Consider the following 25670-nt stretch of genomic DNA (forward strand, 5'->3'; position numbering starts at 1 on the left):
CTGGCACTTTGTCACGATTCCTATTATTGATTAGCTTCATAATCTGATCTTTTGCCACCTCATTTTGAGACAAATCCTCTGATTTTCCTCATGTAGAGAAAGGGTTCATTTGTGACCTCCTCCATAGTAAATGCTACAATTTGCTGTTTTACTATAGTCCTATCTCTCCAGCGACCCCATTTAGACCCTCATCATCCCCTGGCTCTACGTATCTTCTGCTCACATTCTTACCTTCAGTGTCTTTGAGCACCATTTTTTATCTTTGGCCAGTTATTTTTCAAAATCTCTTTCAGCCTGTATTTGATCTGTCTTCCTTGTTGTGGCAGTTTCTACTTGTAAAGGATATCTGTTGAAACCGGTAGATCAACTCCAGCACAGGTTATCCACCTAGCACTTACACTGAAACTGGTGGACAATGGGCAGATCTGCAACAGGAAAACAGCATCCACAGAAAAGGGACTCACAGGGAGTCAATAGGAAAGGTCCCTGAGGCGTGGTGTGTAGTTTTTGTCTGGTTCCAGCCCTTTATTCCCTGCCCTTGTGCTTATTCCCAGCTGAATTTTTCTCTTCCACTTTGGTAAGAACCAGTGACTTACTTACCCACAGGTCTGTTCTGGTAGGCACAGGTGTAACTGGTGTGGGTGCCTGGAGGTAGCCCTGGCCTGGGATGGGCTTTTGTAGTCCAGGAGGTGGTGACACGATCTGCCAGGTTTCACACAGGGCTGACACTGACAGTGGACAGCTTTGGGGCTGGGATTTACCCACATGGGCTCAGACAAGTGTCTGCCGTGGGGAGCAGACAGCAGCAGATCAGGCCCTGACGAGTGCCCATGGCAGCGCCACGGGGCTGGAAATGGTGGCACCAGTTTCCCTGTAGGCATTCTGTGGTCAGAGCAGGACCTGGTACACCCACACAGTGAAACACCTCCCCTTCATTTATGCTGTGCTGCAGGGAGTGGGACTTTGCATGCACACTCTGAGGCTAACAAAGCTCAGGATACCCAGTGTGCCACCAGTGCCTCCTCATCCAGCAGCTACACTCACCACAGTCCCTCCTGCTTAACCACACCAGCTAAAAAGGGCAACAGTCTGGGGTGAGGGAACATTTCCCAAAACAGAAAGCAGGCACCAGTGTGGAACAAGGAGGGTGGGACAAATAATGAACACGCTAAAAGAAACCGGAGACGGCCAGAAATAAAAGAAAAACAGTGAATGAGCCAGAAACTTTCCAGAGGAATGAAAACATCTGGAAGATTTCTTGCTTAGAGCGGCTGAAGTGCTTTCTGGGTGCACAGTACCTCAGCAGGCATGGGAGCCCAGCTGGGTGCTCGTGCCCGGGGCGCAGCACCCGGCACCCAGCACCGACCAGCGGCTGCCTGGGAAGATGGCAAGATGGCAGCGTTCGGCTGCAGGAGAAATGCAAAGAGTTGCTGCGAGGACCACGGGCACTCGGATCACACAATCACAGAAGGGTTGAGGTGGGAAGGGACCCCCGGGTCCTCCCCTCCCCACCAGGGCCCCCCGGCCGCTGCCCAGCCCCACGCCCGAGCGGGTTCGGGGAGCGCCCGGAGGAGCCCCCAGCCCCCGGTCCCGGTGCCAGGGCTCCGGCACAGCACCGCTGCCCGGGGGCCAGGGGGAGCCTCCTGGGGGTCGGGTCCCGGGGCAGGGGCACGCGCCAGGACCGGCCGCGCTCCGGGGGCCAGCGGCCCCCCGGTACCGGCGGGGCGGGCCGTGCGCGGCCGCACGTCCGGAGCGGGGCGGGACGAGCCCGGGACGGCCCCCGCGCGGCGGGGCTGGGGGTGCTGTCAGCCCGCGGCGGGGCTCCGCTCGGCTCGGCTCCGCTCGTCTCGGTGCGGCTCGGTGCAGCGCGGGGATGGCGGTGCCGGAGCCGGACGCGCGGCTGGCGCAGGAGAAGGAGGAGGAGAGCGAGGAGGAGAGCGAGATCCTGGAGGAGAGCCCCTGCGGGCGCTGGCAGAAGCGCCGCGAGCAGGTGGGCGCCGGGCGCGGCGGCCGGGAGCCGGGAGCCGCCGCCGGGCCTCGCGGGGCCCCGGGCTGTGCGGGGCGGCAGCGCTGCCCCCGGCCCCGCCGCAGCCCGCAACCCGCCCCGGGCGCGGGCGGCGCTGCCGGGACCCGCTCGGCGCCCGCAGGTGCCCGCTGAGGGCGATGGCCGCGGCCGGGGTGCAGGAGCAGCCCCGCGGGGCAGCGAGGGACGGGGGCGGCCGGAGGCGCGGAGAGCGGGGCTGTGCGTGCCCCGGTGCGGGGAGCCCCGGTGCGGGGAGCCCCGGTGCGGGGAGCCGGGCCGTGCCAGGGGCAGCCGGGCGGTCCCGGGCGCGCAGCCCGCAGCGGAGGGCACTGGTGGCCGCGGGAAGGAGGCTGGGCGCCGCTGGAGCCGGCGGCGAGCCCCGTCCTGGAGGCTTTCGCTGGCCGTGCTCCTCGAGCCGTGCCCGGTGTCCCTGGTACCGTGGCACGTCGGTAACTGCGGGTCTGGGGGCCGGGGAACTGCAGGAATGAGGACTTGCCGGGCAGATCGCGGGGCATGGCGGTGATGGGGGCTGGCCCCTGCGCTACTGCCCCCAGGGCTGGAGAATCCGGTTCCTGCTCTCCAGAGAAGAGCTTTGGACTGTTGCAGCTCATCTGCCAGCCCAGGGGCACAGCAGAGCCCTCCTGCAGTGCGTCCTGTGTTGTTCAGAGCTCCCATCATCACCCCTGACCTCTCTCCTCCAGACGTGTCCCTCATGTCAGTGCAATGCCTCTCCCCCTGAAAGTGGAGCCCGAGTCTCCCTGCCTCTGTCAGGGCACCCAGGAATCGGGATCAAAGTCAGTAGGTAAATCCTCACCCCAGGCGGAGGTGGGACAGCGATCACAGCTTCTAAAGGGTAAAAGGGCCCATCCCAGGCTAATCCTGTTCTTTATCTTCCCACTGCCTGCTAACAGCCTTTCTGCAGTCCATCCAGTGCCCCAGCTGGGCTGCAGGCTCTTCATGTTTTAGGCTGTCCTTCATCCCAGCCTGGGCTTTGCTGAGATGTTGATAACCTGCCTGTATTGGTGCCACCAGCACCTGCCTTTCCTGTGTCGCTCTGTGCTTTCTGGCACTTCTATGCCCACACATCACAGTTTGATCTCTCTTTCCCGCTACCTCAACACCTCTGCTGCGTATCAGGGCCTCGCATGGGTACGTTCCACATGGCTAGTGCTGCAGCCTTGTGCCACAGCACGCATGCAGTGGTGCGTGTGCCACGTGGTGGGTGCCAGGGCCTGACTCCACGTTCAAAATCCCACGTCTTCTTTCCCACCTTGCCCTTTGCTCTCCTGGGGTATCAGATCCCACCTGTGCACCACATCTGAGCCAGATGTATTTTTGCCTTATGTCGTTTCCCAAATCTTCTTTGGGACTGGCTTTGCTGGCACCCATCATCAGCCGTCCATCCAACCACCTGCACCCTGCAGCCGGCAGGCGCTGAGCTCTGGCTGCTGGTGCAGGCGTTGCGGCACGTCCCTCGGCCCCAGGCGGCCGCCACGTGCTGCCGGTGAGGCCTGGAGTGGCAATGGAGGAGCAGCCGGCAGACCCCGTGGTCTCTGCCAGGTGGCTCTGCAGGACAGCTGAAGGGCTGAGAAGAGCTGTCAGGAAAGCAGATTTTTGGCTGAGAACACCCTGATGCTCCTGCAATTAGACCTACAGGCACAAAATGACCTCCACTGTGTGTTGGAAGTGAGCAATAGGGGGGAACCGTTTGGGCTGTACTGAATAATTCGTGTAATTTAATGGCATCTGACCTGTAGTCACACTGTGTGTTTTCACAGAGTTCTTGGATGATGTGTTTTAATCTGTGACCCACCAAAACCATCTGAGCACCCTACTTGTCCTTGGCAAAGACATGACTTGGAGGTCATTTCCTGTCTGAACAATCCCTGTCTATTTTGACCCAAAGGTGACATTTAATGATGTATATTTTAACATGTAACTCAACAAGTGAGCTCTGAGCTCTCCACAGTGGCATTGCAGTGGCTGGAACCGTCCCCTGGAGGTTTGTCGCCTTGTGCAGTGCGTGGGAGAGGTGGAAACAAATGAGGTGCACAGCACCATCAGTGACATTTCCACGCAGAAGTTTTGGTAATTGGTCACTGTGCCGTGCCACCCGTCTGTGGTGTTTCTAGATGGAGAGGTGGGAGGGGAGGATTGACCTTTTGTGGGTGTTGCAGGACAGCAGGGGGTGGCAGGAAAGCTTGTATGTCTTGTGTGTCTCAGGGGTTTGAGAGGTGGCCACACAACAAAGAGGTGAGTTACAGTGCTGCCATCATCACATCTCCTGATGAGCAAGGGGCTCGTCACATCACATGATGACTGTTCGCCCATGGCAGAGCTGCATGCCTCGGGAAAGGGTGCATTCAGGTGAGCGACCCGAGGAGAGCTGTTTGCTTAACAGGGACAGGGGCCATGAGCTGTAAAGCTGCCGCGACAAAAGCGTGCATGAATTCGAACAGGGAAGTGGCAGCACTGCCTAACATTGCAAATGAAAGTGAAGGAAGTTTTGTGTAAGAGACTAGTTATTGCATATTCCTAAATGCTTCAGTTATGTACCAGGAAGAAAACAGTTTGCTATTTGTAAGCTGTTATCTTCTAATGTAGATAAACAGCCATTCTGTTTAACAAACATTCTGATTTCCATAAGCACATCGAGTATTTTTACCAATAGGGATTTTCCCTCCTTATCCTGATAACTTAGTATAATTATTTATTTTCCTTAACTTGCTTTTGTCAGAACAGTTGAGTCCTGTATGGGACCCATGGTGCTGTGCTTGATCCAAGGTCCTGCTGTTGCAAGAATGGGTCCGGAGGGGTGGGAGAGTGCAGACGTGCAGTCTGCAGCAGCGTACAGAGCCCGGAGAGCTGAAGTGAGCGGGGGTGAGCACCCTGCTCAGGCTTCTGAGGCTTAAACCATGGTGCCCTGTGGTGCAGGCTGAGAAGCGTGTTATGATAAATTCCTAGTGTGTATCTATTAATAACATGTACCCAAGGACTGCACCTTTGTTTTCACATGTAGCAGTTACAGCCATTCTCTGCAGCCCTACAGAGTGCGTTATTACACCCAGTTCAGGTACGGGTGCAACAGCGTGAATGTGCTGTGCATGGTGCCAGTTCCTACCGCTGTGCTGGGTCTGGCCGTACACACCAAAGAGGAGAATACTTCCCTTCACAACTTCCGTTGTCTGTTCATGATGCATGTATTTATGATGCATATGAAGTCACAGTTTAGGAAATGGAAGCACTTAAAGTATTTTTGCAACTTATCTGGAGAAACAGTCACATGAATCCTTCACTAACTTCACATTCAGCATCAGCACAACCCATGTTCTGCCTCCCTCACTTCTCTCCCTGCTACTAGTGTGAAAGTGCAGCAAAGGAATGCTGCTGCTGTAGACTTTTCCATTTAGGAAGATATGTTTTTTTCAGCGTTGGTTTGATGACTTCATTTACTTTTTCCACCCGTCCTGTGGAGTAAGAGTAATAAGGAAGATGAAACCTGATATACTGCTTTTTAAAAAGTTTTGCAAAACTTTTCCCATGCGGTGGGGTTCCTAGTCTGATTACAGTTTCCTGAGTAAACTCTAGCACCATGTTGCTAAAAACAAATGTTTATGTATCCATGTTGCTTTGCATTTGCAAAACCTTTATCCCTTTGGAAAGGGGGCTGTTATGACCAGTAGGCATTTGCTGACTCTGCTGTTCACGAGCACTGGTACCGTGGCATTAATCGGTAATGTACCCCTGGTTCAGGCCGTCTCCAGCACCTTTCTCATCCATCCCTGCGGGTGTCCCAGACGGACAGGTCTGCCTCTTGTGCTCCACACGAGAGTGTCCAGGATCAAGTGTGCCCTGGGTTGCCTTCAGCATTCCTGACCCTTTCTTTTTGCATGTGAGCGCATGCTTGCTCTGGCAGGGCTGTGCTGTCGTTCACAGGACTGACTGTTAGGTCCCATTCTCTGCGTGTAACCCTGACATCACAAGCCCCGCATTCTGCTTTGCAGAGCTGGCAGCTCCAGTGCAGCTGCTGATTGCTAAAATAGGGCTGGTCGGAGTTTTGCTCTAAATAGCCTATTGCTCCCCTTTTGGTCACTTTGTTTAATAAAAGGGTTAATGACTGCTTGTATAATGATACAGAGCCCTTGAACTATGAGCTTTAGCCAACTTCTAAAACCAACAGGAGGAAGGGGAGGAAAAAGAGAAACGGTAATAGAAGGAAAGAAAAGAAATGCTTAAACAGATTTTGAAGAAAATAAAGTGACTTGAGAAAAGCTGCAAGAGGGGGAGATTTTGAAATGTTGTTATAGCTTCCCCCAGACCTAAAACTGAAAACAACATATGGAGAAATAATCCAAGGATTTAATACACTGAGGTGGAAGGGAGTTCCCCCTTTTTTGGGTATTCATGATGTTTGCAGTGAGGATAACCAGTTCTGTGATACATTGTCTGGAAAGCACCCAAGTATTTAATATTTGCCACCAGAGTTATTTTTAAAAGCTGCTTTGCTGCCAGCCCTCCCAGGAGACTAGGACTTGAAGCGTGCTTTGTTGTGAAGTGCTTTTCCAGAGCAGAGGGGATCAGCTGAAGGACTCAGCTCTTTCTTTTCATGCCATCTATTTTTTTCTTCCGCTTACTGGTTTTATGGCTTTTGTTTGCAGTTTGTTTAACTTTCCAGGATGAGTTTACTTGCAAACCTGCTGGCCTCAGCTGATCAGACAGGTTCATAGCATCATCACAAGGCTTTACTCTGGGCTCCAGGTAGGAAGTGGAGCATCCCAAGTGGTTTTAGCTGAGGATATTAGTGAGAGAAAGATGAAGTTGTCTGAACTAAGGTGGCGTAACTCACCAGTAGGTAAACTTAATTGGAAGCAGACAGTGAAGTCCTCTTCTCAGCATGTTTTCTGACTGTTTGGCAACAAACAAGACTTTTCATGCTAGTTTTAGTGTCCTCGTCATCACACTTCCAGTTTGTGTGGGCGATGAACAGGGAGACTGTTTCACCTTTTGCTTTGGGTCTGCTTTCCCTTGCTACTTTCTCTGTTTCAAGGATCCTTTAATCCTTCATGATCTTCCTGGTCACAACAATCCTCCACCTTGTTCTCATTGCTGAGGAGGGCGGTGACTTAGCTGGGTGGTAAAGGTTAGTGCAGAAACTTGTCCTTTTTCGTGCGGTAACATGCTCTTTTATTTCTATCCACATACTCCACAAGAATGCCTATCTGTTTACAGCTCTTTGCTCCTGGGCTACTTGGTGTGCTCCTTGCTAAGACACTGTCTGCTCCAGCTTCTCGCCATGTCACGAATGCATGCAGCTGCTCCTTCTTTGTTCCCTCAAACTAGACACCAAAGAGAGCTGTTAAAATTACCAGGATTCTCCATGTTTTGACCCCTTTCTGTTTTTACCAAGCTTTTTTTTTTCCCCCCTTCCATTTGTTTTTGCATGCAGGTATTTTTGTTTACAGTGGCCAGACATCTCATATGAACCTTGCGAGCTTATACACCTTAAGTGTCCCTTGTCTACTTCCTCCTTTTTCTCTGATGTAACCTGAGAACACACACGATCCCAGAAGCTTTTTTATTTCACTCTGGGACAAAGGAGGCGTCCCATGGTCATGTTACAAAATGGGTTCAAAGATGGTCAAATGCTCATTGGTTTGCTCTTCCATTTCACAAGTTAGCACAATAAGCACATGAAAGGCAGTGTTTTAGCATTCCCCGATGTGATCATATTGGGATCAGAAATGAGCTCTTGTTACCTTTCATGGAAATGGAATTATGGCATCCTGTGTGTTCAGCTTGGGTTTGCTCTGCACCATCACAGCAAGAGGGCAAATACTCTCCCCACACAGTCTGAGGGGTAAATGACACCAAATTCCTGTTAATTGGCCTAATTTATACTGGTCACTGCTTGTGCCTGTCTCGTGAAGGGTGGCTGTCAGTCATCTTCAGGATGGGCTTGGATGGCCAGCTCGCGCTGCCCATCACTCTCTCCATGAGCACTGCAAGCCCACCCCTAGGCGCTTGCCCCAGGTTCAGGTGGGCGGGCATAGGGGGGCCTGCAGTAGCGGGTGGGGACACCGCATCTCCTGTCCTGGGGCACCTCCTCCAGCCACAGGCTCGCACCTCCCCAGGGCTGCACGGTGCCCTGGGATAAAGCAAACGGTTTCCCGTCACCAGCCAGGCATCTGTGCAGTGCTCGTCAGTCTGCCCTGGAAGTAACAACACTTATGCCTGCAGGATCTCGCCTGGCTCTTATCTGGGCAGTGGAAAAATACACTTCTGTGCCCCCTTCCCAGCAGTGGAAGGAGAGGTCAGGGATCTCAGGGTTTGTTCCAGCAGCCGCTGGGCGAGAGGGAAGGGCAGGAGTGGGTATGGGAGAAGGGAACAGCGCCCAGCCCTCCCACCTATGGGCAGCAGGCTCAGGCTGAGGGGAATGCTGTGAATTCTGCTGGGGGAGGTTGCAGCTCTCAAACCAGAGCCATCCTGCCGCTGCTGACAGGAAGGGGACCTCATGGGGATGGGGAGAGAAAGTTCATGGAAGGAGCTGGATGAAATGGGTGCTCCTTCTGCCCTGGGACAGGAGGTTTTTGCTGCTGTATGTTCTGCTGTGTTGGCCACGTGCCTGTTCTCCTCCCTCCATCTCTCCTGCCTGCAGTGGAGCTGGGCACCTGGGTTTTGTGGGTTTTTTTCCTGGTTGATTGGTCGAATGCCACTTCTTGCCTTCTGCCGTGCTGCTTCTCTCCTCTTTGAGGTCCACCACTCCCCCAGCACTGTCCAGACCAGGGACACCAGCACCTGCACCGCTTCACTCCATCATTGCACAGAAGATATTAAACTGCAGCAGAGTTTGCCTTGACCTGTGCAAGCACCCCTGACCCCATGCGTGGCACTCCACCATCCCTGCTCAGCTGAGTCTCTTCGGTTGATAGTGCATTAGCTGTCTATCCACACTGGTCTGAACTACTGCGGAGAATATGTTTTTGTGAGAGGTAGGATCAAGTGCTTCACTGGAATCAAAATATTTTCCATCTCATGTGTTCCCTTCACCTGCTAATTGTGTAACATGATCACGCAGAGAAAACAGGTTTATCTGGCAGCACAGATCCCTCATCCTGCTCCTGCTCTGTCACAGGACACTAGGCTTGGTCTGTTGTTTTGCTGTGGACTGCAGATAGCAGGATGGGTGGATGTCACCCAGCTGCCTCTTTTGTCACAGCCTTTGGTGTACCTGCTGCCAGGTGAAATTGTGCAGCAGCACAGGCAGGCCTGGGAGCAGATTGCTCCCTAATTGCTCAGGGCTGCTGCTCTTCCCTGCTCCCACACCAGGGACCAAAGGGCTGTTAGTGCTTGAAACAGGGCCCTGGAAGCAGAGCTCAGATCCATGCCACAGAGTCTCAGACCCTTGGCAGAGTGCTCCCAGCTCAGGATCATGGGGTTGTCAGCTGTTCACCCTAAGAATCACTAATGCGCACAGCAGGACCATGGATGAGCCCCCCTCATCTGCTGGGTGCATCCTACATGTGCACTGCTGCTCCCGCAGGACCTGCACCAGCTTATGCTCCTCGTGCAGTCTGCCACCACTATTTCTTCTTGTCCCTACCCCTTGGTAAGCTGAGGGGAGCAGCACAGGTGTCAGTGTAGCTTCAGCTATCTAAGCTCTTTTTTTCCCCTTTTACATATTTTAAAAGCATTATTTCTGTATTGCAACAGTCACCCCTACCCTGCGTGTTACAGAGTGTGGGGTGCTGGAGAGAGGATTACAGCCTCTGTCAGGGCCAGGGAACACAGGAGAACATCCCTGTGATTTGGAAAGGCAAAGGGAGTCCAGCTTCAGGCTGGGAAGGGAGGCCCTGTAGAGACACAGTCCTCTGTCTCTGCTGCTTGCATGTGCTGCTCCAGGAGGACAGGCTCTGCCATCTGAGGTGTGTTCGTGAGCCTTAGCAGCACCTGTGTGCTAACTGCAACCTGAACAGAAGTCCCTTGAGAGCCCACACACAGCCTTTGCTGTCACCCAGGCTAATGAGATCCTGGAGCAGAGGAGCAGGTTGGGGATTTACTCTGCAAAAGTGTTCTGCGCATTGTGTTCCCTGCTCAGCCTTGTGGCCCCAGAAAATCCTGCAGGTTCCCAGTGCCAAAAGGGATAAAATGCTGTAGTGTCACGGGGAGTCAGGTAACCTGTGCCAGCTGTGAGCATCACCATCTTCATGCCCTGCTAGTCCTCCTTCTAGTGCTGCAACCAGGGGTTTCTGCTCCATGGCAGAGCAGTTCTGGCACTGCTCCCTGGGCCATGAAGCACGGAGGCTGTGACCTGTGGCACCAACAAATACCTGCGGTCACTGTGTCACCAGGGGGCACCTGGTGCTCTCACACCAGGTCTTGGTGAGCTTTGTTCTGTGCCCTGAGAACCTGAGGCTCTGTAAGACAGGTTTCTGCTTTTCCTTGCTGGGCTCACTCTTTGGGTTTGTCAGTTTCCCCTCTGTCCTTCAGAAGGTGCCATTTCTTCCTGCCCTTCTGTCCCAGCACCATCCCCAGCACCTGGAGTGGTGGCTGGGGCAGCAGAGGCAGCAGTGCACAGGCTAGCATGGGGTGCTCTCAGCACTGCTGCCAGCCTGTGGTGGGTGGGAAGGGCTCCGTCCCGCACAGCCCCATGCACCTTGGGCCAGCAGCGGCTCAGGCAGCACACCCAACTCAGCTCCAGTCAGTGTGCAGACTTGCAGCTGCCTTGCTCTCCTGCATGCCCAAGGGCCTTTGATTCCTAAAGCTTCATCTTTCCCCTGGTCTCTGTCTTAGCACCAGTCCAGAAAACCCCTGAAGAGGTTAGGTCCTCTTGCTTCCAGTTGTGGGATGTACAGCATCCGTGAGTCACAGAATCACAGAATGGCTGAGGTTGGAAGGGACCTCTAGAGATCATCTAGTCTAATCCCCCTGCCGAGCAGGATCATCTAGAGCACGTTGTGCAGGATGGTGTCCAGGCGGGTTTTGAATATCTCCAGAGAAGGAGACTCCACAACCTCTCCGGGCAACCTGTTGTAATGCTCTGTCACCCTCACAGTAAAGAAGTACGCCCTCATATTGAGCTGAAACCTCCTCTGCTTCAGCTTGTGCCTGTTGCCCCTCATCCTGTCGCTGGGCACAACTGAAAAGAGACTGTCTCCATCCTCTTGACACTGTCCCCTCAGGTATTTATACACATTGATGAGGTCTCCCCTCAGTCTCCTCCAGGCTAAGCAGGCACAGTTCTCTCAGCCTTGTACGATAGGTGCTCCAGTCCCCTAATCATCTTCGTAGTCCTCCTCCAAACTTGCTCCATTAGTTCTATGTCCCTCTGGTACTGGGGAGCCCAGAACTGGGCACAATACTCCATGTGTGGCCTCCTCCCCCCCAGAGGGGGACAATCACTTCCCTCGACCTGCTGGCAACACTCTTCTGAATGCACCTCAGGATACCGTTGACCTTCTTGGCCACAAGGGCACATTGCTGCCTCCCTCCCGGTCAGCCTGCTGTCCACCAGGACTGCCAGGTCCCTCTCTGCAGAGCTGTTCTCCAGCAGGTGTCAGCCCCCAGCCTGTACTGGTGCTTGGGATTATTCTTTTAGGGCTTGTGACTGCGGCTACTTTGAGCTGTCTGAAGAAGGCTTCATCTACCTCCTCTTTCTGATCATGTGGCCTGTAGCAAACACCCACAACAGTGTCAGCCATGGTAGCCTGCCCTTTAATCCTTATCCATAAGCTCTCAATTTGCTCTTCATCCACCCCTAGGCAGAGCTCCACACATTCCAGTTGTTCTGTCACATAAAGAACAACTCCACCACCTCGCCTTCCTGGCTGGTCTTTTCTCATAAGCACATAGCCTTCCTATGACAGCATTCCAGTCATGTGAGCTATCCCACCAGAAGGGTCAGCCTTCTGGTGTAACTGCCAGGCTTGTCAGGTCTCCCCTGGCCTCTTGAATGGCCCCTCTGTGTTTCTGTTCATATGGTATTTTTCTGGATGGGTACGCAGAGGTGATGTCTGAGCTCAGGCTGTGAGAAGTACCCACATCATTTCCCTCCCCTTCCCTGCAGTCACTTTGCATCTCAGCCCCAGCAGCAATGGGCCTGGAGGGAGGCAAAGAGACCCTTCAGGAATGGGGGGTGAGTGTCTATGCAATGCCACCTGCAGACCTGTCAGCCCCTTCCCAACCCCTTCCCAGCCTGCCGCCCCTGCCCGCCTTTCGTTCCAGCCAGCCGGCCCCATCCCAGTAGCGCAGCCGGTGCTTGGTTCTCCCAACAGCTCCTGCCAGGTCAGGCAGAGTGGGCTCCATTAGTGCCTTGGGCTCATTTTGGAGCCACCTTCAGATTATCCCTCTGCTGTGCATTAAGGTGAACACATGTTTCCAGGCAGGGTCTGCTGTGCGCTGTGCAGTGGTGCAAACAGTGCCAGGTGTTTTGTGCCAGTGCCACAATGACGGTAATGTGACCCTGCACTGCTCAGCTGACCAGGGGCCGAGGGCTGAGGCTTTGCCCTGCCTGGTTGCCTTGGAGATGAAGCATCAAACCTAAGCCAAACTTTAGAAATGATTCAGGTAAAGGTCCTGTGGGCAGGAGCTGGTCTCTCTTGAAGTCAGGCAGCCCTGCTGGGTTGGAGCCACACTGGGAGTTTCTCCGGCCTCTGGCATGCAGGAGGACAAATCTGGCTGGAAAGCCATCCAGCAGAAAAGGCCCTGGGGGTGCTGTTCGACAGGTGGCTGAACGGGAGCTGGCAGTGTGCGCAGGTGGCCAAGAAGGCCAATGCCATCCTGGCCTGCATCACAACTAGTGTGGCCAGCAGGACGAGGGAAGTGACGGCCCTCTGTACTCAGCTCTGGTGAGACAGCACCTCGAGTACTGTGTTTGGTTTTGGGCCCCCTCAGTACACTAAGGACATTGAGTTGCTCAAGGGTGTGCAGAAAAGAGCAACGAAGCTGGTGAGGGGACTGGAAAACAAGAGGTGAGGAGCAGCTGAGGGGTCTGGGGCTGTTTGGTCTGGAGGAGGCTGAGGGGAGACCTCATCGCTCCCCACAACCTCCTGAAAGGGTGCTGCAGCGAGGAGGGTGCCGGTCTCTTTTCGCAGGTGACAAGTGATAGGACGCGAGGCAACAGCCTCAAGTTGTGCCAGGGGAGGGTTGGGTTGGACACAAGAGGAATTTCTTCACGGAAGGAGTGGTTGGGCATTGGAACAGGCTGCCCAGAGCAGTGGTGGAATTGCCATCCCTGGAGGTTGTGCTTAGGGACATGGTTTAGCAGTAGACTTGGTAGTGTTAGGTGATGGTTGGCCTTGATGATCTTATGGATCTTTTCCACCTAAAAGATTCTATGATTCCGTGTGTGCTGGGGGCTGAGGGTGCGAGATGCTGCTCAGGCATGGGAGGGGGCCCAGCTCCAGCATTTGGTGCCCACAGCCATGCTGGGGCTGGACCCCTTCTCTCGGCCAGAAGCTGCCAACCTGCCACAATTCTGCTCTTGTGCCAAGGTCCTGTGAGTGTGGCCACCAGCAGAAGAGGCCTCCAGGACCATGCTGTCCTCTGCCTCCCACAGTGGTCAGGGAGTGCTGATCTAGATGGCATGAAGGGTGGATGGAGGACAGGGTGATGTTTCTGCTGAGGGATAGGGCCAACATGTGTGGGTGTCTGGAAGGAAACAGGAGATGCGCAGTCCCCTCTCCTCCAGGTGCTATGTCCACGTCTTCTCCGTCTGCTAGAGGCACCCCAGAAGAATAACAACATATCATGTCCTTCTTCTGTTCTCCAAAACAGGCCTCTCCTGCCTATTGCTTTTCTGGCTTTCCTTGTTTAACCACTGCTCTCCCGAGACCCCAACACTATATCACTAAGCCTTCTTCTGTTGACTGTTTCAGTCTCCATAACATGAAAAGCACAAAAGGGAGTGATATATTGTAAGATGCGATCTGATCTTTTGTAAACCTTCACTTACTCGTCCCCAGTGATCTCTTCAGGCTGGCCTCAGCTCCTGCCAAGGGCTTTCTGGAAGCAGTCTGAACAGGGAATTTTCCCAGTCTGGCTTTAGAGTTTTTGCCTGTTAGTCCAAATCCATGTGGTGTCCACAGAGCCCCTGAAAGGCATGGTATCAGATAATGACAGTGACCTGCAGCCAACTCCTTTTGCCCTCGGTCACCTGTATGTTTATATGCAGCATTTATTTATTTATGCAGTCTGAGAGCTCAGCGCACAAGACAGCTGTTCAGCGTGGGTTTTGTTGCCATTCAGCACAAGACTGAGTGCGTTCACATCCCTGTGCTGAGAGCTCACATCAAGTTCTTGGTGCTGCCCAGGGGCGGGAGGCACCCATCAGCACCCACTTCATCAAGGGTGGGAGCAGTTGGTATGTGGGTCTGGGGTCCTGCAGGCTGGGTCCCTCATTGCAACACAGAGAGGTGGGTGGAGGTGACACCAGAGCTTTTCAGACCTAGCCGTGCCTTCGAGCCAGGCATCAGTAACCTCAACACAGTGCTGTGCAGCTCCTACATGTCCTCATGGTGATGGAGAGACTGTCAGGGCCATGCTCCCCACCTGACGTTTGCTTGAGGCCTCATGACCACTTGTTGGGTTCAGGACAGGGTTTTTGTCAAGATCATGAGAGGATTTTTGAGTGGCATTTTTTGAGAGAGGCAGAAGAGCAACTTCATGGAGTACTCAGACCAATGGCCCCCTCATGGTTCTTGGGTGCTTGCCCCCAGCCACCCTCCCTCCCAGCAGAGCCTCCATTGAGACCTGCCTTGGCTCGGTGCTGGCTGATCGTACTGGAGCCCAGGCAGGCCGTGGGGACTTGTGGGAACGGCTGAAGCTGGTAAGGCCAGCTGGCCCCATCACTGGCTGTGCTGGGCTTTGTGCGAAGCACGTGGAGCCTGTGAGCAGAGAGAACAAATAATAGAGGTGCTTTGTGCCTCCGCAGCAGGAACTGGGCCACAAGCTGGCCGTCTGTTCCCTGCTAATGAGCTGGGGGTGCTGTGTGACCCTTCCGTGCCTGCACCCACAGCTGCCCTGTGCTGTAGCAGTCCAAGCCCCAGTAGTGGGATGCTGCGTGCCGGCCCCTGGCAGCAGCAGAACAATCCTGCTTTTCATCTGGCTGCGGCAGCTCTGCGCCGCCCCTGCCACATGCCAACGGGAGCGGGCAGTGCTGCCTCTGCCCAAGTTGCAGGGGCTGGCAGGGTGACCCCAACCCACAGGAGAAGGGAAGGAAGATCACCGGCTGCAGGTGATCTCCTGTGCAGTGATGCTGATGGGGGAAGAGCAAGGGCAGTGACCGCATGCAGCCAGCGCAGCCAGCAGTTCAGGATACAGCAGGCGCCTTTCCTGGCAGGCAGGACCCTGGTCCTTGGTGGGGGTGTCTCCATGCTATTGAGCCCTTATCAGAACTGGGTGCCTTCTGAACAGGTTTTCTGTGGGCTGGAGCTGGGCTCCCACTGTCCTGAGGATGGGCAATCTGGTGCTGATCTCGAGGCAAGTTCAGCAGTGACCTGGCACAGGGGCAGTGCTGCCGCAGCTGCGTCCATGCTGGATGTGGCTCACAAAGGTGATGATGGCAGAGCTGCTCTCTGCAGGGCCCAGGGATGCAGCTCTGTGACCTTTGGGGATGGAAACTCATCAGACAGACCCTGGGGCATGGAGAAGTGGCCCCAGTCACCTCAAGACGTTAAAAGAGATGATGTCACAGCTTTGGTTTGTCTGCACCTTCCAGTTTGCCCCATCCATTGTGAGTGTCTGTGGTCATCAGCTGCAAACGTGGGTTGCTCCCTGATGTCTGCTGGGATGTGGAGTCCATGTGGGGTCTGTGTGCAAGAGTGGTGCTGGCAGGTGGCTGCTGTGGCCAGCTTCTCTCCGGGCTGGAAGAGAGGAAAGGGGCTGGCCTGGGAGCTGCTCTGAATCATTGGCTCTGTCTTGCACACTCGTGTCCTGGAGGAGCGGTACCGGCTGCTGCAGGACCCAAGCTCCCAGGCAGGCAGGTCCTGAGGGCCAGGCAGGGCAGGCAGCAGGCTGGGGGTTTGATCAGCTCCCTGTGTCCTGGGCAGAGCCTCCTATGGGCAAGGATCCTGCTCAGGAGCAGGATGCTGAAGCCCATCCACGTCCAAGCATCATGTTTCTCTGCACAGGGCTGCCAGTGGGGCTGGGAGCTGGGGGCAGGGCATTCTCCTCAGCAGTCTCACGCATTCCTGTGCCTTGCAGGTGAATCAGGGAAACATGCCGGGCATCCAGAGCACCTTCCTTGCCATGGACACAGAGGAGGGTGTGGAGGTGGTGTGGAATGAGCTGCTTTTCACTGACAAGAAGGCCTTTAAAGCACATGAGGTGAGCCATCCCTCCCCGTTGGAGAGTGTGCCCCCAGCCCCATGTTTCTTCTGTACCCCAAAACCAGCTTTCCCTGTGACCTGGGCCCAGCCTGCTTCACAGTCCGAGCTTCCCTTGCTCTCTGAGGTGTCCTGCAGAGTCCCAGGAGCTGCCACCTCATCTTTCCCCTCTTTGCCCATAGGAGAAGATCAAGACCATGTTTGAGCAGCTGGTGCTTGTGGATCACCCAACATTGTGAAGCTTCACAAATACTGGCTGGATGTGAAGGACTCGAAGGCGCGGGTAAGGAGGACTCAGAGAGGGGGTGTCTGGGGGTGCCAGGCTGGAGGGATGCGGGTGGGATCCCAGCTCTGCTTACCCCACCCCCTGGACTCCCCTTCCTTCTCTGGGTCACCGTGGCCAGAAGCCTGCTCTCAGCCTTATGCAGAGCCCCACTCAGGCTGTGTGCTGGTGCTGCCCACGGGCTGCACTCAGTGCTGGCTGTGCAGGGAGGCTGGAAAGCTGATACCTCTGTCCTCTCTCAGGTCATCTTCATCACAGAATATGTGTCCTCAGGGAGCCTGAAACAGTTCCTGAAGAAAACCAAGAAAAACCACAAGGCCATGAATGCCAGGGTAGGTTCCCTGAGAGCACATAGGAAGTGTCCCAGGTGAATTGGGTGGTTCTGTGCCTGCTGGGAGAGGGTCTCTTACAGTGCAGAGCGAGTGCATGTGGTCACTCCCTGAGTCACCCAGATGAGAGTTCTAGGGGCCCCATGCTGAACCTCAAAGCCCTCGCCTGCAATATGAGCTCACTACCACACCAGTGCAGTTATGTACTCACAGAACTGGAACTTACTGTTGATGCAAACCATGTGCATGGTCCCCATAACCATACCTAGCTTTTGCCCCCCCTTGTGATGTGCCCTTCCATGCTCCCACCAGGGTTTTGGTGCCCTGGAGAGCTCTGTCTGCTGATAAGGTTTGTGGCACCAATGTTCTCAGCTCTGATGGTGTTTTTTGAACAGGGATTGGAAAGGAGACTGTTGTGGCTGGGACACTGTGTGGGTCATATTTGAGTAACAGTCCCTACAGGGCTAGTGGAAAGCTGATTTACCCAGCTTCTGGGTGATAGGTAGGACTGACCTTATCTGCTGCCGGGCTCTGATGTGTGCCCCGTCTGATGGAGAGCTCTGGTCTCTGCTCTAGGCCTGGAAACGCTGGTGCACTCAGATCCTGTCTGCTCTCAGGTAAGCTTGCTGCCACTGGCCATCCTCCTTCTGGCTGGGCACCGGCAGCACACTCAGGGCAACTGTGTACGTCCCCAGCTTCCTGCACTCCTGTGAGCCTCCAATCATCCATGGCAATCTCACCAGTGACACTATCTTCATCCAGCACAACGGGCTCATAAAGATTGGTTCAGGTAGGATGCTGCTGCTCTTGCAGCCCTGTGGCTCTGAGTGCTTATGAGAAGGATCAGCAGGAGGGAGGTGCCAGCCGAGTGAGACTCAGAGCCAGGGAGGCAGAGGGGCTGTGCAGGATGCTGTGATGAGTGGGTGCTGGCTGGGGAAGAGGTGAGAGCTGCAGGGTCCCTTGGGGGATCACCTGAGCGTCACCAACATGTGCATCATCTGTGCAAAGTGTAGCATTACCTTCTCTTCTGTTTGTGTCCTCTGCTCCACGCCTTCTTACTTACCTTCTTTGGGATCGGCACTGACCGGCAGTTTGGCACAGAGTGTTTGCAAATGGTGAGTGTCCCTCTGCCACCTCTCCAGCCCATCCATCCCATCACCCATCATTGGGTGGACTTTGCTCCCCAGTGGGCCCTGGGCACCTCTTGGCAGTGAGGATCTAAAGCACCAAGGGGTGGTCCTGGGCTCTACGGGCAGGAGGGGAATTGCTACTCCCGTTGCAGGAGCAGGGGTCCTGCAAGCAGGGGAACTGAGTGCCCCCCCACGTGGTCTGCTTGGTCTCTTTGTGGGCAGGGGTATACACTGAAATCCCTACTACCCTGGAGCTCCCACCTGTGCTCCAGGTGCTCCTGGGGAACCAACTCGGAAGAGCCGTGTCTCAGAGCATTTCTTGTTCCCCATGCAGCCCTTCCAGACGACCTGCGAAGCCCCATCAGGATTGAGAGGGAAGAGCTGCGCAATTTGCATTTCTTTCCCCCGGAGTATGGCCGTGAGTGGGACTCTGTCTGCCAGGGGGTGCAGGCAGAGCGAGGCCCAGGGCGTTGGAGGGGTCCTGTGCACAGCGTGGGCACAGCGGGTTTGCTACAATACGGAGCTATTCAGTGCATTCATAACTAAAGCTCTCAGCCATGAGTCACAGAAGATCTTGTGACTGTGCGATAACATTGTAGGTAGAATTTAGTGTTGATTAGTGCAGAGCTGTGCATGTGGGAAAAACAGTTGTGCCTACACAGTAATGGACTGTGCATTAGCTATTACTGGTTAGGAACAAGGTCTCGGTATGACCACGGATTGCTCTCTGAAAAGGTTATGGCTCGGCAACACTCAAAAGCGTGTAAAATGTTACAGGGACCAGGGAAAAAGGAAGGAGTAAGGAGTCTTTGTGCCATGTGCAAAATCAGTGTGATCCCCGTCATGACTATTCTGGGGCAAATTTGAGGGGAGTAAATGGGAAAGTTTTGTGCAGGGTATCTGGGAGAAAAAGCATGCCAGGGGTAGGAGAAGCAGGCATGAGCAGAGGCGCGGGCAGAGTGAGGCTGGCTGGGCAGGGAGAGAGTGCAGTGTGTGGGGAGGTGTCTGTAGGGATGAGGCATTGGGCCCATTGTTCCCAACGTCAGTGGGTGATGGCCTCTGCCTCTGGTGTGATGTGCTTTTGGCTTGGTTTTGCAGAAAAGGCTGATGGGACTGCTGTGGACATCTTCTCCTTTGGGATGTGTGCACTGGAGGTATGGAGTAGGGCTGCTGCAGAGCCTGGGAATCTGCAGGGACTCCTGCTTGACAGGTTTGCCCTTGTGGTGCCTGCTGGCTGGCCTTGGGAGCTCCCCGAGAGGTCTCCCTGCCCTTCTCCAAGCCTTTCTGTGAGCTGGGGGTCCCTTGCCGTAATGGAGACATCGCTTATGGGTGCAGCAAAACAGCCACTGCTGCCATGGCCCAGCCCTGGGCACAGCAGAGAGCTTCACTTCCCCGTCCTGTGCCCAGCTGGTGCACCTCAGCCACCTCTGACGGTGTCTCTGCAGGCTGTGGCAGCCCCGGGAAGGGTCATTGTGGAGGGCAGCAACGGGCTGTGCTGCTCCCGGGGGACATGCACTGCCCTGCATAGCTTGTCCAGGCAGACTGTGGGGCTGTTGGTGCTCTCTGTGCTGTCCACCCCTCTGCACAGTGCCCAGAGAGCAGCCCCCTGCATCTGCTCCGTGTGTGGGCAGCCCGGAGTGCTGGGGTGGAGAGAAATAGGCCCCAAGGGCAGAGCTGCCAGGGAGCCCTGGGAAGCCCCTGGAGATCTGGACCTTGTGGGCAGAGGTGTGCCAGGGCCTGAGGCAGGCCTGGCTGGGCCATGTGTCCTGCTGAGGTGCTCCACTGCTGCCACCCTGACAGGGGGTGTGTCTTGGGAAGCCCTCAAGGGCCGAGCCAGGGCTCGGCTGCCTGCAGACACAGCTGCTCTCCTCCTTCCCCAGATGGCAGTGTTGGAGATCCAGACCAACGGGGACACACGAGTCTCGGAGGAGGCAATCGTGCGGGCACGACATTCTCTGGACGATCCCAACATGCGGGTGAGTGCAGCTGATAGAGCCCGGGGCCGAGCCGCCGGGCTGCAGCCTGACCCACCAGTGAGGCTCAGGCATCCCTCTTGGGGGCAACTCCCCCCTCCTTGGACACCTCCCTTTGGCTGGCATCTGAAGGACGGAGGCAGCCTGGTGCTCCTGTGCGCTCCAGGTGACACTGGCACTCGGAAAGGGGCACAGAGACAGTAACCTCTTGGAAACCAGAGGGAAGCCAGTCTGGTGGGCTGAAGGGCACAGGGATTCCTCCCCCTGGGCAGGTCAGGATGGGAGGATGGTCCCCACCCGTTTCCCAGTCCTGCCAAGTAGTGATGCTGAGTGTAAATTCCCAACAGGCGCCCATGTACACGCATGTGCCCGCACACACGCATGCTGTACAGATGTGGCCAACTGAAAACAGTTCAGCGGAGGCCAGGGAGCACCGCATTCATGGCACCCACATAGATACAGACAGTGTGAATAGCTGCATTCTGCTTCTAAGGACCTATACTGAGGGCGATCCCTTTTGCAGGTCACTGGGGTGTCAGCCCTGTCCTACAGGTTGCCAAGTAAGCCCTGAGGTCCCTCTGGTCTCTTGTTCCCCACCCCAAGCATTCATTTTACTTACCAGCTAACCTGGCTTGACGTTCACTAGAGGATGTCATGCAAACTCATGCCGTGCATACTTATGCCATGCATTAGAGATTAGGAGGAAATTCTTCACTCAGAGGGTGGCGAGGCACTGGAACAGGTTGCCCAGAGAGGTTGTGGATGTCCCATCCCTGGAGGTGTTTAAGACCAGGTTAGACGAGGCCCTGAGCAACCTGATGGCGTCCCTGCCTATGGCAGGGGGGTTGGAACAAGATGATCTTTGAAGTCCCTTCCAACCCAAGCCATTCTATCATTCTGTGATTCTATGATACTTAGGAACAGAGCTTAATAAGAAAACAGGACAGATTGAAGAGACCAGGTGCAGGGCTCAGCCAGAAAAGTGCACTGGCCTGCAGCATGCATCTTTTACCCCCTCCACGTTCCTCCCTGATCCACTCAACCCCTCCCGTCCTCCTCCTTTGGCCCATCCCTGAAACATCCCATAAGTTTGTACATGCCCCACATTATCTCGTTTGATCCCAGAATTCCCCCAGACATCCCATAATAAACCTTGTCCCCCTTTACACGGCAGCCCCCTTGTTTGCACAGCGTCCCTGAGAGTTTCTTTTGCTGAGAGATTAGCACCAGGGACAGACAGTGTCACTGCTCACTGCTGGTGGCCATGAGGGGTAGGCTGTGTGGGCACCCACACAGACATCTCTCCTCTGGTCCTCTTTTTGTCTTTGTGTCTGTTCTGAGCAGCCCTAGCCAGACGGTATCTGGCGTACAGAAACAGCAAGGGACATTTGAAAGGGACAGGCCCTAGAGTGGAGCATTCAGAAGAAGCATGTGTCATGCAAAGCTGAAGATCTTGCTTTTCTGCCATCAGGAAGTAGAAACGGGCAGATGCCTCCCTCCTCCCCTGCTGCTGTCAGGAATCCCTCCAGCTGGCTCCATCTGCCCTTTCTCCAGACCCACCAGCATCTCTTTGGAGGGCTGCTGCTCTCAGAGCTGACCCTGACTGGCTGCCAGGATACACCCCTGCCTTTTCTCCTTACACCTGGGCTTGCGTTGCATACTCCTACCTGGATGAAAGCAAGCCAGGAGCAGAGTTCTGCAGCTGGACCGTTGGTGGATACCCAGCAGAATGCTGCCCACCTGCAGCACCCTCAGTATTGGTGCTGTGCTGTGGGAAGCAGCTGCTCACATCTGCTTCCCATGAGAGGCAGCCAGGGCTGGCAGTGATGCAGATGAAGCAGGACCATGTCCTGCTTTGTCTCCAGTTTATGCCTTTTATTTGACCCTCAGGAGTTCATTCTGTCATGCTTGACCCTCAACCCAGACAAGCGACCGACGGCTAACAACCTGCTCTTCCACCGCGTGCTTTTTGAGGTCCATTCCCTTAAGCTGCTGGCAGCACATTGCTTCATCAACAACCAGTGTGAGTAACTGTGAGAGGTCAGCCTGCCCCATTCGAGCTTGTATTCCAGCCCCAACAGAGCCTGAGGAAAAAGGCAGTGACCCACAGACCTTCCCTGGGCACTATGCTGCAGGACCCACATGTGCAGGACCTCCCAGCTAATGCCCTTTTCTGGCTTTGCCCTAGATCTGATGCCGGAGAATGTGGTGGAGGAGAAGATAAAGGAACTGGACCTGAACATGGTGATGGCAGAGATCCGGCGAGAGGGTCGGCCTGGAGCACAGTGGAGGTAAGGATTAGCAGGGTGATTTTGGAGCAGACAAAGGTTTGAGCCCAGGATTTTTATCCAGTGTGATGATCCTGGCATCGTGGCGTAGACTGTGCTGCTCTTCTCTCCCGCTTCCCCCAGTAATCTTCCTGTTCTGCTTCTCTCCCAGGTACTCAGAGGTTTCCTTCCTTGAACTTGACAAATTCTTAGAAGATGTCAGGTAGGTTGTGGGCATGTCCCCAGGATCCCATTACTCACCCCATTCTTTGGGCCTGTGCTCCTGTTGAGAAGTCTTCCTTCTCTCCAGAAGAGCACCTACATCTGAATTGCTTGTCCCCTATCTCCCACTAACTCTAGGGTGCAGTTTGAGAGGGTGGCAGTTGATCTGGGCGAGCCACACGGGGGACCATGTTAAACCTTTGAAAGCACAGACAATCAAGCTGCAATATCTGGAAGCATTGCCCGGCACTGCTGTGGCTCCAGAAAGGCAAATAGCCCTGACTGCAGACATGAAAGTGGTGCTGTCTGGCCTGTAATGTGTACACCCAGCTTCCATCCAAGGTGTCTCTCTGCCTTCCACTCCCTGGACAACAGGGAGGCAGAGTCAGGGGCCTGTGCTGCAGCACATGTGGAGCGTCCCGTTTTTAGGAGAGTGCTTGGTCATTCCTTGGAGCCCCTCTGTGACTCCCCGTGTGTGGGTGAGCAGAGCTGGGTTGCAGTGCCAGGTGAGGTGAGCTCAATGGTCTGCCATCTCCTCACTGTGCTACCTGCCTGCCAGTGCTGCTGCTCCACAGGTTCAGACCGCCCTGCTCTGCTCCATGACCCTCCATGTAGACCTTCACCAGGGCTGTAAGACAACAGGGCTCAGTTGTTTGTCCTCTCTCTGTGTCTGCACCAGGAATGGGATTTATCCTCTGATGAACTTCGCTGTTTCCAGACCCCATGCCCTCCCACGCGCACTATCCCAGCCCCAGGAGGACACTCAGAAAGCCAAGACCCCCACCCCAGAGCCCTTTGATGTGGAGACTAGGAAGGTAAGGTCAGATCCAGGTGGTGACAGTTCTCCACTAGGAATAAGCAGAAAGTCTCCATTCCTGACTGCAGGATCTCTCCTGTTAGCCATGCACTGAACTCTAGCTCAGGTGAGAGCTGTTCTTGGTGCCTTGGCTGCCCCAGGGCTGCGACGCTCCTTTTGGCTGGAGCTGGTGATGTCCATTTCACCTGAGACCTTCTGGAGCAGCCCCATTGCTTCTGATTCTTTGGCTCTGCCTTCTTTCCTCACACATCTGCAGGCAGCTTGGTGGCACAGCATCTCCTGTGCCTTGTTGCTGGGGTTCAGGTTTGAAACCTCCTCCTCATTTGATCAATTGATCATCAGTATCAAATTTGGTACTAACAGTATCTGAGAGCAACCTAGATGCCATCTGAGATCAGGGCCTGTTCTGCCTGTCACTGCAGACGAGATTGCTCGACCTGACACTGAAGTCACAGGCAGCAAGGTTGTTGCAAGTGGGTATATGGATCTCGGATGGGAGTGGAAGGGTGGAGGGCAAGGGAGGCCCAACACAACACCAGGGTGCTTTATGCAGCAGTGAGGCCTTCCAAAACCGTGATGTAATCCCTTGCTGAACAGAGCACATCAACGCTGCAGCATGGGACCGTGTGCTCTGAGGAAGATGGGGCTGATTGGAGGCATCCAGTAAAGAACAAAGCTGGAAAACTTGCCTTGTTAGAAAAGCCCAAGAACTGGCACTGTTTGGCTTAAGGAAGAGAAGACAGATTAGAGATGGGCTGAAGTATGCAAGTGATTGTCACAGCAAGAGAACAGGCACCTGTTCTTCACCTGGGGGACAGAACAGAATATCACAGGTATAAACTGCAGGAAGGATGTTAGGATGAGGTTTCTGATGGTGGTAAGAATGAATGGGCAGTTGGGAAGGTGCAAAGTCCCCACTTGTGGAAGTCTAACTCAGGTCAGAAATGTCTTGGGAGTGGCCAAGGACGGGTGGGTCTGGTTTGGGGCAGGATGCCATCCTGATATCCCTTTCAGCCCTTGTTTTTGGGGAGTCTGTGGTGGCAGCGTACTTTTGCAGGCTTCTTTCATGATTTACTCTATTATTAATGTACGAGAATCAGTTTCAGGTGCCAGGACTAGGATCTGCAAGATAATCTCTGTCTCCCAGGTTCTTGGATTTCACTCAGTGTCTCTGAATCAATGACTCTGTATCTATTTGTCTAATGGTTGTTTGCAGGAAGGGTGGGCAGCATGGATTTGACAGCATTTTGAAATGACAAATCCACCACTTCTCTGAGGACCAGGTTCCTGGGATTAGTCACTCCTACCGAGGGAACTGTGTGCGCTTCATTTCCCATTGAGACCAGCCTGGATTTGGTTTCCAGTGCTGAGTCTTGTTCTGTCATGCAATTATTCATGTGGGAAGGGACGTCAGTAATCTAACTGGGTCCCAAAAACCTCTGAGGATGGAGATTCCATAACCTTCTAACTTCCCCAGCCTCTCCTCCCAGCGTAAGTGCTCCAGCCCAGCATCATTTTGCTGGCACTCCATTGAACTTGCTCCACTTTATCAATGTAATTTGTCTATTGGAGGCTAAAAATTGAGTCTACCCCTGGATGTAGACCCCTATGTAGACCCCCTATGGCAGGGGGGTTGGAACTAGATGATCTTTAAGGTCCCTTCCAACGTGAGTCATTCTGTGTAATTAAACAAATGCTGAGCATAGGGGAATAATTCCTTCCCTCAGTATGCTGGCTGTGTCCATGGGGAGACAAGGTTGTTGGCTGCTGTCATCAGGGTACAGCTTGAGCATGGCACTTCTTATCATGACTTCTGTCTTCTGAACTGCTAGCCATCTTTGAGATTAGGCAGAGGAGCTCACCGGTCTGTATGTACCTCTGTTTCTTAAAAAAAAATAAAAAAAAAAATTTGGACCTGTTATTTCCCCGTACAGGGTATCTCCCTGTACTGACACTTTCAAGTCATTTGTCATCAATCACCTATGGCACTGTCTTTGTGTTACCATGGATGGTACAAATGGAATTTCATACTTACATTGAATTAATGTTAAAAGTGCTATGGAGGACTAAACCTAATTCTCATTCCTGCAAGATTCTGTGAAATGCCTTCCTTCAAAAATATATCATCAGCGGTTTCTTCATAACAGTCTGAGAATCAGCTTTCAGTGCACTTAAGTTATGCTTTATTCATAGGGCTCAGTGCTTATTTTTAGAGAGATTGCTGTGGTGCTCAGTTGGATATGTTAGAGAAATGTAAATGTAAACCTAAGCATTTATCTTCTCCCCTCTTTGCATTTGTTATATA

At 54.2% G+C, this 25670-nt stretch overlaps 1 protein-coding gene across 1 annotated transcript in view; it reads left to right on the plus strand.

The window, feature by feature from the left end:
* Positions 1 to 1803: 1803 nt before the first annotated feature.
* The window catches only part of NRBP2 (nuclear receptor binding protein 2), a 32341-nt gene continuing 8474 nt past the window's right edge, over positions 1804 to 25670 (plus strand). The window contains 15 exon segments of the mRNA XM_035570127.2: positions 1804 to 1990; positions 16223 to 16345; positions 16527 to 16572; positions 16575 to 16627; positions 16870 to 16959; positions 17533 to 17573; positions 17652 to 17746; positions 18048 to 18071; positions 18421 to 18504; positions 19185 to 19240; positions 19967 to 20062; positions 21950 to 22082; positions 22248 to 22350; positions 22499 to 22549; positions 23228 to 23363. Coding sequence (XP_035426020.1) covers positions 1874 to 1990; positions 16223 to 16345; positions 16527 to 16572; positions 16575 to 16627; positions 16870 to 16959; positions 17533 to 17573; positions 17652 to 17746; positions 18048 to 18071; positions 18421 to 18504; positions 19185 to 19240; positions 19967 to 20062; positions 21950 to 22082; positions 22248 to 22350; positions 22499 to 22549; positions 23228 to 23363 — 1248 coding nt within the window. The 5' untranslated portion in view covers positions 1804 to 1873.

This window comes from Cygnus atratus, chromosome 2, assembly GCF_013377495.2.
Source record: "Cygnus atratus isolate AKBS03 ecotype Queensland, Australia chromosome 2, CAtr_DNAZoo_HiC_assembly, whole genome shotgun sequence".
NCBI classification, from domain to species: domain Eukaryota; kingdom Metazoa; phylum Chordata; class Aves; order Anseriformes; family Anatidae; genus Cygnus; species Cygnus atratus.